Source organism: Uloborus diversus, chromosome 6 (genome assembly GCF_026930045.1).
Source record: "Uloborus diversus isolate 005 chromosome 6, Udiv.v.3.1, whole genome shotgun sequence".
In the NCBI taxonomy this organism is placed as follows: domain Eukaryota; kingdom Metazoa; phylum Arthropoda; class Arachnida; order Araneae; family Uloboridae; genus Uloborus; species Uloborus diversus.
In genome coordinates this window covers 93,357,402-93,369,640 of record NC_072736.1, presented here as the reverse complement: position 1 = coordinate 93,369,640, position 12,239 = coordinate 93,357,402, and the positions used below count along the sequence as shown (strand labels likewise).

The following is a 12,239-nucleotide window of genomic DNA, read 5'->3' as shown; positions in this document are numbered from 1 at the left end:
CACAGTATACAGTTTAAACGCGGATTGTATGGAATTGGCAAACGTCCAGTTAAGACGAGTCTATCTGAATGAAGGGGAAAAGTAAAAATTTGATGCACGTGTTCCGCTCATTCACATGAAACTTTGCTTAATTTAGAGACATACAGCAAAATTTTCTGCTGAATTTTTGCAGAGGATACATCTGCAAAAGCTGGCGTTCCTGAAAACTTATAGATGTGTCCATTTCCGCCAGTAAACCGGATGTTTGCCTTTTCATACAATCCGCGGTCAAACAGTACGGAAGTTTTTTCACGTATAGAAACTCTGTACTTGTGATTGTGGTGAAAACTTCGTGCTTTACGTTTTTCTAGATTCCAAAAAAGAAAAGTAAATTTTTAGCATTAGCAAGTGATCAAATTGTAACGACCTATTTAGAGAATTAAACATCGTACCTTGATCTGAGGATGCCAAGAGTGGTGCTCTCTCTTTAAAGTGCTTGAGGGAGGTGGACGAACGTGTTAAGGTGGCAGGCCGAGTCCATATCTCGACCCTCAAATCTTGAGCGCTAGACCCTTTGGGATTGAGCGGAGGACTGTGACACCTGGAGCGAATCTTTGACGAACTGCTGCCACCGAACATCGCATTCGTCAAGTTCGTGACGCTCTCGATAGCATCTAGAAAATAGAATAATGTACTTTTCTCCCCAGAGTAACTAGTAACGGAATGAGGCTTATAGTGTTTATTCATATCAAGTAAACACATAGAGTTATTCGAGCAAAAAATATCTGCTCAGAAGTCACCATTTTCTTTTAAAGATGCAGCAAAATATGTCGAGTAATCCCATAATATTTTGCTGCCACAAACACTCCTTTACTTCGGAAGTTATTTAGTTGAATTATAATTGAACAGGTTTCTAGAAACAGTCCTTGACAGGAGTAAAAATTAAACCTTGTTGATATATTATATTTGCTGGTATATTTTTCAACTGAGCACAGCAGGGAAGCAAGTAAAGCAGTTGAGGCCGCCATCCCCCCAAACCTTGTTTGTGTGTCATACTACCAATTCTAGTATGGCAATATATACATTTAAGGTCTGTTATGACCAATCACTCCTCCCACCAAGACTAGAATCAGTACTTGTTAGAATCAACTCCACTAGGAGAAAGTTTTGGCTACACTTGTAGAGTACAGATAAGATTTATATTAAGGCCTTCAGCACAGAAATGGACTAACTCTGAAGATTATGATTAAAACATTGTTGGAAAGTAATGCCATTGAGTCAGTTTGAAGTTAATTGACATTTAGTGATCCGATCTTGACGACGCTTTAAAAGGTTTCAATATATGCTCCTCCCACGTCGATGTATAACTTCCAGAGAAGTTTTCGGGCATTGAAGGCGTCACGATTGACTTTTCCAGAATATCGTTTCTTCTTTGATTTTGTTAAAAGTCTCAAAATAATGTCCTTTCATTTTGATTTTCAAGTAGGGGAACAAGAAGTTGAGGCGAATCACATCTGAACTACATTTTGGAATTGGGCAAAGGTGCTAATTATCAGCGTTTCGAACCAGCAGATTGTTCATCACATTTTCTTGACAGTACTTTTTGGAGTGTGTAATATCCGTGTAATTTGATGAACCTTCGCAGACAGCTTGAGTACAATGCAGTAACCCGAGGCATATTTTCTGTGGTGGTTGTTAATTAGTTTCTACTGCGGGATTCATTGCTGAACTCTTCACAGCCTTTTAAATCCTTTTCGGCGACGGTGGCTTTTCCATGAAACAATCATTTCCAAAGGCTCTCTTGATCACGGGAACAGTGTCTACCGCGGTGTTGTCAAATTTAATAATAAAAACCGCGGCAACCTTTTGTTCAGTTAAGGGCAGTTTTCATGGAAGACAAGAACTAAGTTTACGAAAATGCGTACTCTACGGATGGTCAGAAGCGACAGAGTATAAATAAAGTGACTACAAATCCTTATCACTCCGAGCGCACTGCGGTGTGTATTTTATTCCCCCTAGGTATCACAAAAAAAGCACTGCTTCTCTACCGCTTTAAAGTAGCACACTGGCATGCCGTTATACAATACTGTATGTATATCAGTCCAAGATCTTTGTATTTGCCCAGTTTTTTCCCATACCAAGGTTTCCAAATAAAACGGTATCTTCTCTTACAACTGGCAGCATCACAATATATCGTCGCTAAAAAACGAATGGGCGTATCTCAAAAAAATCGAAAAACGAGTTATAACCACTACAGAAATATCTAAAGTCGATTTTATAATATGACCAATGGGCGTATCTCTACAATAAATAGTAAAAACTTCACAGCCCCTCACACTGGTAGTGGTTCTCAAGCGATACAGGAAATCTTTAAATCGGTTTTCTGCAAAATGCTTAAAAGTGAGATACGCCCATTTGTCTCTTTAGCGAAGATATGTGCAATGTTGATGTATCACCGAATCTTGCAAGAATTTGTCACAGTCTATTCATATTGCTTCATTAGGTATCGTATATATTAAAAAACAATAACAATTGTGTCATAAAACTGCCTAAGCACTAGCAGAATAAGAATTTTCAGCTGAAGAAGGAGGAGTGATTGATCATAACAGCCCCTACATGTATTCCTGGGAGCAATCATGCTATTTACTTTTAGTTAACTCAGTTAACTCAGAAAATTTCACGTGCACGTTTATGGTGTTTGCAATTTTTTATAGCAGCTAGCAAAGCAGGAAAGCGAAGGGACAAGCAATTATGTATCTCCAAATTTCGAATTAGGGGCTTTCCAAAAATGATGTCACGCCTTTTTTCACCTTTATAGACACCTCTCCCCTTCGTCAAAAACTGTCCCTGTTCACCTCAACCCCTCCCCTCGTCACATGTCACGCTATATTACATAAGCATATCATCATCAAAAAAAAAAGTTTTTTTTTTAAAATTTCAACCCAAATTAGGGATGTCAAATTTCATATAACCTCTTTCCCCCTCCCCCCGACACAATTTCACTAACCCTTTCCCCCTCTTAAAGCGTGACATCATTTGTAGACGATTCCTTACCAGAAAACCATACGAATTGTGTAATAATGAATTAAATTAAATAAGTTGTAATCGAAAGATCATATTGAGACACTTTATTGACGCGTAAATTATTTCCCCTCTTCTCCCCGTTATCGATATATGAGTTCTTTAAGTGTTCCGATTTTGAATTAAATTCGCCAAGCTTCAAGAATTGGCGAGAAATGAGCAATACCACGCGACTTCACTGCCTGTACGTGGAAGGAAGTTTATCTGCAAAGCGTGTGAAAGATGGCATCCATTAGCCACCGAAACTCGTTAAATTTGGCGACTTTTCTAAAAACTTCGCCAGGCTTTAAGACATCATAATTCGATAACGGGGAGTGGAGGACAAATCATTTATGCATACAAAAACATGCTCTACGCTGTTAAAAATTAAGGAACATTTTTTAACAAGGTAAATTGAGTACAGAGAAAATTTTATAGTTAATTGTACTGAAAAAGCAAACGATTGCAGCACCATGTGGACCACGTGATATACAGAGCGACACACTTCTTTCGCCTTTTCCAATCTATCCGCGAGCTCATTCAGGGTAGTGGTTTAGATAGCTGTCACGGAACAAAGGGATGCAAGTTAGAATCCCGCTGTTCGCATATCCCTCCTTTTTATTTAACACAGCTAGCCGTAGCGTTCTTGCTTTTCTTACCCTAACATTTTACAGTAAAATGGGATTCCATGTTAAAAAAAGTACTTGTTACCGTAAAGTTGAAGGAAATTTTTTAACAATGTACTATGCTTTTTCTATTGCTACTTATATGGATTTTTTTTTCATTATTACACTCTCGAATGGTTTCCTGAATGCAGTCGAACTGAGACGTACCGGATATGGAGTGCCGGACACCACTCTTCTTGGCCTCTCTGCCGACAAAGTCGAGGTTAGCGGGTGTGATGTCCAGCCCTGCCTTGTCCGGCGTGAACTCGATGGTGCCGTTACCGCTGAATTGCCGGTGGTCATCCTCGTCTTCGTAGTCACTGAAGCCAGGGATGCCTCCTTCGCTCAACATTACTGATCGCCGGTTGGTGCGTTTTCTCCTAGGCCGTGGGTACTGGTATGCATAAATTCGCGGATCCTCTGCAAGTACATCATTGTACAGCAATGTAAAATCTTATCCTGGACGAGAAGAAATTATTTCGAAGGAAGAAAACAGGAAAGAAACCTGAGGTCTTTCCAATGAACACAAACACGAAATGACACACTGGGTCCAGTAAAAGAGAAACTGCTAGCCATGTTGCCTGGAATTGAATTGCATTACACTCAAGGATGGATGTTGTATCCGACAATGTAGAAACACAGAAACAGTATGTCTACAACGCTTACATATCTTTCTTGTTTATTACGAGTGCTATATCTCAAGAAGTAATGCTACGATTAAGATGAAATTTAGATTAAATGTGAACCTACACGGTAACACGTGCTGATTCAATTTTGGCGCCAATCGCACCAAAGCAATCTCGAATAAAAATAACTTAATCAATGCATTAATAGGGAAGATAAATCGTAATAATTTGTCATCTGCATGGATTTAATTGTTGGCAATGGTTTTGACTGGATTTAAGTGTAGGCAATTGGTTTGGATGCCGGTTTAATGATTTGACTCCAGCTTTCATAGTTTACATCCCAAACTAACGAAAAGAAGACATTAAAAATCAAAGAACAGAAACAAAATAATTCTTACTTTACATTCTCACGTGATAGTTTGAAATACATTTCGGAAGTTACAAGATGTTGGGACTTAAAAATCTTTCCGAACATCATGGATAAATTTTTGTGGCATATAACTACTTATTTACACCGTGTCCTAAGAAAGAAATTGTTATGGATTATAGACATATTCACAGTAAACACAAACTTGTGATATCAAACTTCTTTTTACCCCCTCTTTCTCTCTCTTTCTTTCCCCTTTGTTACAAACTCCCAATTTCACGAGCCTCCCACTCTCCTCAAAGTGTGACATAATTTGTGGACGACTCCTAAACTAAATAAGATTGAACTATATTATTTATTTCTTTTTTTTTTTGGCCGATTAACTAAGTTTAATAGGAACTAACTTTAGCTGTCGTTTCCAATTGAACTTTTAATCAGATTGAATGAAACCGAACAAAATTTGCTGGAGTCTTGAGCCAACTAATCACTCCACTAAAAATGCAGTTGATTATATTAGTTGATGCCTAACTGACTACGCTCAAGGAAGAAAGATTTAAAAATGACCGAACTAGCGTAATCTCTTGAGATCATCAAAAATGGAATGTTTGTTTATTAGCGATACTTTAACTAATTCATAGAAATTTATTGAAATTTAAGTCCGTCTCTGACTTTACAACCCCGACTCCTGAAATTTTAAAGCCTCCAACTCCAGATTCCAACAGTTTTACCTCTCAGTCAAGCCACCTCCGACCGCGCAGCTCTGGCTACCAGCTGCATTTAACTGCCATTAACATTAACGGTTGAAGGTGTACTTTAAATTTTCACTGCTTAAGATCTTAATAATTGTGTTGTGAAACAACAAAAATGGGGAAAATTTCGGGATTGATCTAATTAGGTTAAGCAGTAAAATATTATAAGTACTGTAAAACTCCTCTAATGCGGACACTACCGGGACAAATTTTTGTTTCCACAATAGAGGGGTGTCCGCAGGACAGGGGTTTAATAACGTTATTTGCCTTGGAATCGGGAAATTAAAAATTGTCCGCATAAGAGGGGTGTCCGCATTTGAGGGTGTCCGTTAGGAGAGGTTTTACTGTAGTAAATTAGGTATAAGCAACGAAAGAAATTGAAAAACATGTAAAAATGCTCACCATCTTCGGATACACTTGCTGGTCTATACGTCAATTTGTTTCTAAATAGTTCTGGGTCGACTCCTGCTTGATCGCCCTGCGTAAAAATAGAAATAGAAGTGACTGAATTATTTTTCTCAAAAGACCATTCATGTAAATAATACACAAGTTTAATTATAGCAATAATAGAAGTCCAGAATTATAGATATCAATTATTTTTGGCACTGGTTATCTGTTGGAGACTAGTGAAATGTCTTTTCCCTAAAAAAATCAAATACAAGAGGTTTCGAAAGTAATGGATTAGGGTAAAGTTGCCATTTTCGTCCCCGAGCTCAATATGCTAACTAACTGGAAGGAAATCATACGCTTGTGCTGTGCAGGTGTCCTCCAAACGTACACCCGTCCTGTTGTAGCTAAAAGTTTAAGGTATGATTTGTGAGACCATATTTCTTTCTTTTTCTTATCAATCGACCAGGGTTTGTGAGTGTGACACCACACACGAAGAATGGCACTAATACGGGTGACATATGGCTTGGGAATTGCTGCTCTGCCGTAAATGTTCTGTTTATGAAGATGTCTTCTAACTGTAACCATTGACACAGAAGAATCCAGACGCTGATTGAGCCTTTTGGATACTTTTGCTTCAGCTGCTCGTTTTGTTGTCATTATCGCTCTCTTCCCGTCAAGTATTTTTTTACAGAGCTCGTCTTGTCACTCTGTGTTCTGTCGTAACTTTAGACACTGTACTTCTAGAAACGAAAAAAAGTTTAGTCGTTTCGGTCATACTTGCTTTAGATAGAGGGACTCTACAATTCGGCCTCTTTGAAAATCCGAAAAGTCCGACATTTTGAGCTTTTGAAAAAACAACGTTAAGACTCATAGACCTTCAATAAAGTTGTCAGCAGAGTAGGGGAAAGTGGGGGTAAAACCGGGAAGTCGGGAGCAAACCCGGTAGCACCTTCTAGCCTCTGTAAGCGCTGCAATCGTGTGAACAAGAGAGGAACTACCTTCCACCTTGATGAAGAAGCAGCGGCCATTAAATTAGAATGATATAGACTCGCTTCTTTTGTTCTTGTGAAGAAAATTCTGTTTGAAAGGTTTTGACTTAAAAATTTTGAACAAAACTAGACCGATTACACTATGTTTCTGTTCCTGTAACAGTAAAGGTATGTAGCTCTCTTTGCACAACATTTAATTACCTTCATTATCATTCTAAGTAATTGTCTGCAGCATTTTGTCTAGCCATATGACAGCTTTTTTTAAAAATGAAATCTGTACGTGCGGGGCCAAACCAGGTATTACCCGCAGCCAAAGGAGGACAAGAGAAAAGGAAAAACTCATTTTGCCGGGCTCCCCGTACAAGCTTCATCCTCAGGCAACATTAGAAAAGAAAGAAAAAGAAAAATGGTGGAAAGAAGATCAAAGATAGAAGTAGGGTTTTCAATCCCGCCCCGATTTCAGTCCCGCGGGATTTCAGTATTGTAAGGAGCTAGTCCCACAGGATCCCGGGATCAAGCGGGATTAACTTTATTCTTCTAAAAATAGAAAAATTTGTGCTTTTTAGGAAGGAATGCTTTTGTTACTTGAATTAGTAGTTTTTTTGAATTCCGTACACCAATTGAAGAGCACTACAAAGTCAAATTCCAATTAGTAATTATTGTTCAGTACGCAAAAGTATGCCCTAAAAAGGTCCAATGCATCGTAAGAAAGCAACGCTAGTACAGGATGAGAAAATATTTTTTCTCAAAATATAATGCGCTTGACGAAAACACGTGCTGTGGCTCCACTTTTGCAAAATATCCCCATTATCTTCATCTTCTGAATTAGATTTTCTACTCTTATGCTTGGTTTTTTTCCACAAGAACTGCAAAGCTCGGATAAATACGATGGCTATGTATATTTTGCTGTATCCAGTTTAACTTGCATTAAGAATACCATTGTTGTTTCATAAACGTTAGTCAATGAATCAGTGAATTTGATTTATTACTGCAACACGTGAGTGCTATTTGGTTTCACCACGTCGTAGGCTCAGTAAAAGTTTTTGGATAATTTCACTAATTTTACCTTTCACTTTAAAGAGTCATTCAAAAACTTGAGCAGCTTAACTTACTGCACTGTCATGCGAGTCATCCTATGTTTCATCAAGTTTCTCTCGCCTCTTTTGGAGTCGTGCCGAATATATAAATAGTGGCAGGTTTTACATTGCTTTCTTCTTTGTAGAAAAATATTGCGCTCTTAAAGGTTTTGAGTGCATTCCTTAAGCTTACAGAAGTTCTCCAACATTGCATTGAAGTTACTCCAGCGGGTTTTGCCATCTCTCTATTTTTTCTAAAGCGTAATTTTCTGGAATTTTAAATTTTAGTGATGGTTTTCCAAAATGTTTTTAAATTATACACATTTTCTCTACTGCTGAATGTATGAAAACTAAATCCTCGAATGAGAATACCAATTCAATCTCAGAAAATAAACTCAATTTTTATCGTGTTCTTAAATGGTAAATCCACCGTTCATCATATGAGACAAAGTTTTTCTTGCTCTTCTTCCAGATATAAGAGGAAAGTTCTTCAAACTTCAGATTATGCTTGTGAAAATAGTTATTTTGTGAGCGGCGAAAGTTGGAAAACGTTTACGTGGAAAAAAATTGCAGGATTGAAAATCCCACGGGATTAATCCCGCTAAATATCATGCGGGATTCGTATCGATTTTCCTAACTTCCATCTAGGGATTGGAAACCCTAGATGGAAGGAAGGAAAAAAAAAACCCTGAAGGAAAGATAAACGAATCAAAGAAAAGGCAACATTATAAAGATGCCAAAAAGGAATAGACAAAAAAATGGATCCAATGCATCCAATGTCGTCATTGGGCCCATGAAAGCTGCTCTGGGGCCGAAGAGGAAGATAACTGTTTTACTTGCAACTGGTGTCAATAGGCCTTATATTACAGTAAAAATTTAAAGGTAAAGACAGTTAAATTTATTGAGAACTCATCAATATGTGTCCTTTTATACTTATGCTATTATGTTATGACAATAGTTAACATATGTCACTAAATAAAACTTGAATTTTGAGAAAACTTTAAAAATTTTTATTTTTTCATAGCAATAACATGTCTACCCGGTTTTATCCCACTAGTGGGGCAAAACCGGGTAAAATGACTTTTTTTACAAAAAAATTAATAAAAACACTTACGGTTTTGAAACTGTGGTTGCATTAATAGATAAGTAGTGCATACTTTTGTTCCTTTATGCTAAAAACTGTGATTTCTGGAAGCCTGCAAACCTTAGGATCCCGGTTTTACCCCACTTTCTCCTACATACGTTTCTATTTGTGTAAAAACTTGTAGCTACTGATACCCCTCATTATATCGCGCATTCGAATGCATTGCGCTTTTCATCTGTCTCCCGAAAAAATAAAGAAAATAAAACTTAGCTTTAAGGGGAGCACGTAAATAGTAAAATAATTATATTTCCCAGGAATGTTTCTTTCTTTCCTTTTCAGCCAATAATGAAACAGAATTGTATTCCATTTTGAGCTAGCTACATTTTAAGAAATAATTGTGTGAATTCTTATTTACCAAAAAACAATTGAAATATTTTAGATATTTTCACTTTGTTTTCTAAGCATTTGGTAAAGTTTTCTTTTATTGTTAATGCTCAGAAATTCAGCTCAAGGTAGGAATATGCTAGATTAATTTTAGATGCACATATCAGTAGTTTGACAGTTAAAAGGATCGCTGTTTTAAATAACCTCGGTTATATCGCGCTTTCAGATATATCGCGCTTTTTTATTGTCTCCCGACGAGCGCGATATAACGAGGGGCTACTATTTTAATGCTTACGAAGTGTATTCAAAAATGTTTCGAATATTCACAGGTGTTTCCATTATACTTTGATAACCACTCGAATAAAATTCTAAAAATAATAATTGGTGAAAGTAATCGAATTCAACACTTACATCTCTAAGCACAAATGTGATTTCGAGGTTGGTAGAAAAATTTTCCCGAAACTCGGGATACATGTCGAGAACGTCAAGCAAATCTTCGCGAAGGATCTTGTGCAGGTCGCAGTATGTAAGAGCTCGAACGTTGGAATTAGACTTGCCCACGCTCGTATGAATACAAGGGTTCTCCCCAAAGATGTCGTCTTTGCCTAAAAACAAAAGTAAGATCGTGTTACAATGAAAAAGCGTTGTGTACGTAGACACGCATACAGCCATCCTCCCCGCACATTAAGGTGGTCTAAAAATAAAAACTTTTGAAATCGTATTCTACACAAGTTTATTCTTATTCAATGTGGTATTACAGAATTAAGGGAAAACGAGCTGAAATGTACGTCACATGACTTTCTTTTACTGCCAATTTAATGTCATTTTCCCATTATTGGAAATTTTAATGTGATTCAATAGTTTACTCTCTAAATATTACCAACAGTGGCCAAATTGAAACCAGATTAAAAAAAAAACATCGCCAAATTTGTCGCCGAGTTGGCGACAAAACGACTGGCGATATATCGCCATGTGTCCGCCAAATTGTAACACCACTTGAGTTTACATCGAAATTAACAATGATTTCCCCCCAAAAAAGGGCAAAAAACCCCCTTAGAAACACCAAAATGCAACCAAAAGGGGAGGTGCACAACTAGACTCCACTAGGAGTCTACGTACCAAATTTCAACTTTCTAGGACATACCATTCTTGAGTTACGCGACATACATACGCACATACGCACATTCGCACATACATACATACTTACATACAGACTTCGCGAGAAAACTCGTTGTAACAAACTCGGGAATCGTCAAAATGGATATTTCGCGTGTCTATACGTTCTTAGGCACTTATCCACGTGTGGTCGAGTCAAAAAAAAAAAAAAAAAAAAAAAATGAATTTTGACATCTTGAATTCAAATTATGATTTTCGCAATCACGATTGTGTGTATGTAGGCGTGTGTGTTTGTGTGTGTGTGGGGGGGGGTATGTGCGTTTGTGTGTAGGGGTATGTGTATGTAGGCGTGTGTGTTTGTGTCTGTGTGCTGACATAAGTGTGTGGGTAGTTGTGTGTATGAATGTGTGTGTGGGGGGGGGGGGGTATGTGTATTTGTGTGTAGGCATATATGTTTGTGTCTGTGTGCAGGCATGAATGTGTGGGTAGTTGTGTGTATGTGTTTGTGTATGTATGTGCGTGCGTGCGTGTGTAAGTATGCATGTGTGTGTAGGACATGGATGCAACCTGGAGACGGCTTTCGCTAGAGGAGCAGCATCGTGAGGACCCGGTCGACGGTGATGGTGCGGAGGGTGGCGGTGGGAAAATAAAATGATAGGACATCAAAACAGTCAAGTGAGAACAATAAGCAATCGTGATTGCTCAAAAAAAAAAAAACATTTATTTGGGGGTGAGCAAAATGGAAATTAAGGTCGATTTTTGAATGAAATTTTTTTCGCGAAACTAATGCTTCCTTTTTTGTAAAAGGAAGTAAAAAACAAACAGCTGATCAAGTCCATATTTATCTATCGCAATGATTTAGCGCTTAAAGATGAGCTCAAAGAAAGCGGAGTTTTTATTAAATCGCCGATTTCTCGACGAAGTTTTTTTTTTTTTTTTGCAGATGATATAAAACAGCTAATTACAGTCAACTCCCAATTATGCGCGGAATTGGGTGGCACAAACGCCGCGGATAATAAAAATCGCGGATAAACCGCAAAAAAGATAAAACGAGAGACAAATAAGGTACATTTGTCCTTCCTCAAAAAGTTAGCTGTATTGATGCATAATACATTTTTCAATCAGTGAAAATATATACATGGAGTAAAAATGTTTGTACTTTTGCACAACAGAACTTATCAGCAATAAATAACAAAAGTAACGATGAAGAAAGCACAAAAGATAAATAAAACAAAAACAACTCAGTTTAAATTTTCAAATTTTTGGCAAAAAAAAAAACAGCCATTGGTATTTGCTTTTTGCTGCGAAGATACGTGTTCTTGATTGTCGATTGACTCGTTTTTTTTTAACTGTTTTTTCTGAAAGTATCAAAAAGCATAATTGTATCGAAACTTCAACGCAATTACGGTAAATCAAGAGATTCTCTAAAAAAATCAAAATTTTGTATGTGCACTTTGCTTTACCAGTGGCACTTTTTCCGCACTACCCATCATTGAAATTAGGAAAAATTTTTTTTTTCAGCCGACCCTATAGTTGGAGCAAACCTTATTTGGCAACATCACAGCATTACGATCCTAATTATGACTCTTCCTGCTCAGATTTGCCCTAACTGTAGTATACACAGTTTCCAATTTCATCGAGCATGCATTTTCATACTTTTCTTTCTTTAGATGTTAATTATAACAGTCAGTTAAGGAGGCATTAAGTTTTGAACCAGAGACTTAATGTAACTGCAAAATAGAGAATATTCTTTA

General features: G+C 37.4%; 1 protein-coding gene across 1 annotated transcript in view; it reads right to left on the bottom strand.

The window, feature by feature from the left end:
* LOC129224869 (potassium voltage-gated channel subfamily H member 7-like) overlaps positions 1-12,239 on the bottom strand; it is a 93,034-nt gene that overhangs the window by 17,269 nt on the left and 63,526 nt on the right. Inside the window, exons 6-9 of the mRNA XM_054859415.1 lie at positions 9,781-9,974; positions 5,849-5,924; positions 3,873-4,124; positions 432-653 (exon numbers count right to left, since the gene is read on the bottom strand). Coding sequence (XP_054715390.1) covers positions 432-653; positions 3,873-4,124; positions 5,849-5,924; positions 9,781-9,974 — 744 coding nt within the window. The remainder of the gene's footprint in view (positions 1-431; positions 654-3,872; positions 4,125-5,848; positions 5,925-9,780; positions 9,975-12,239) is intronic.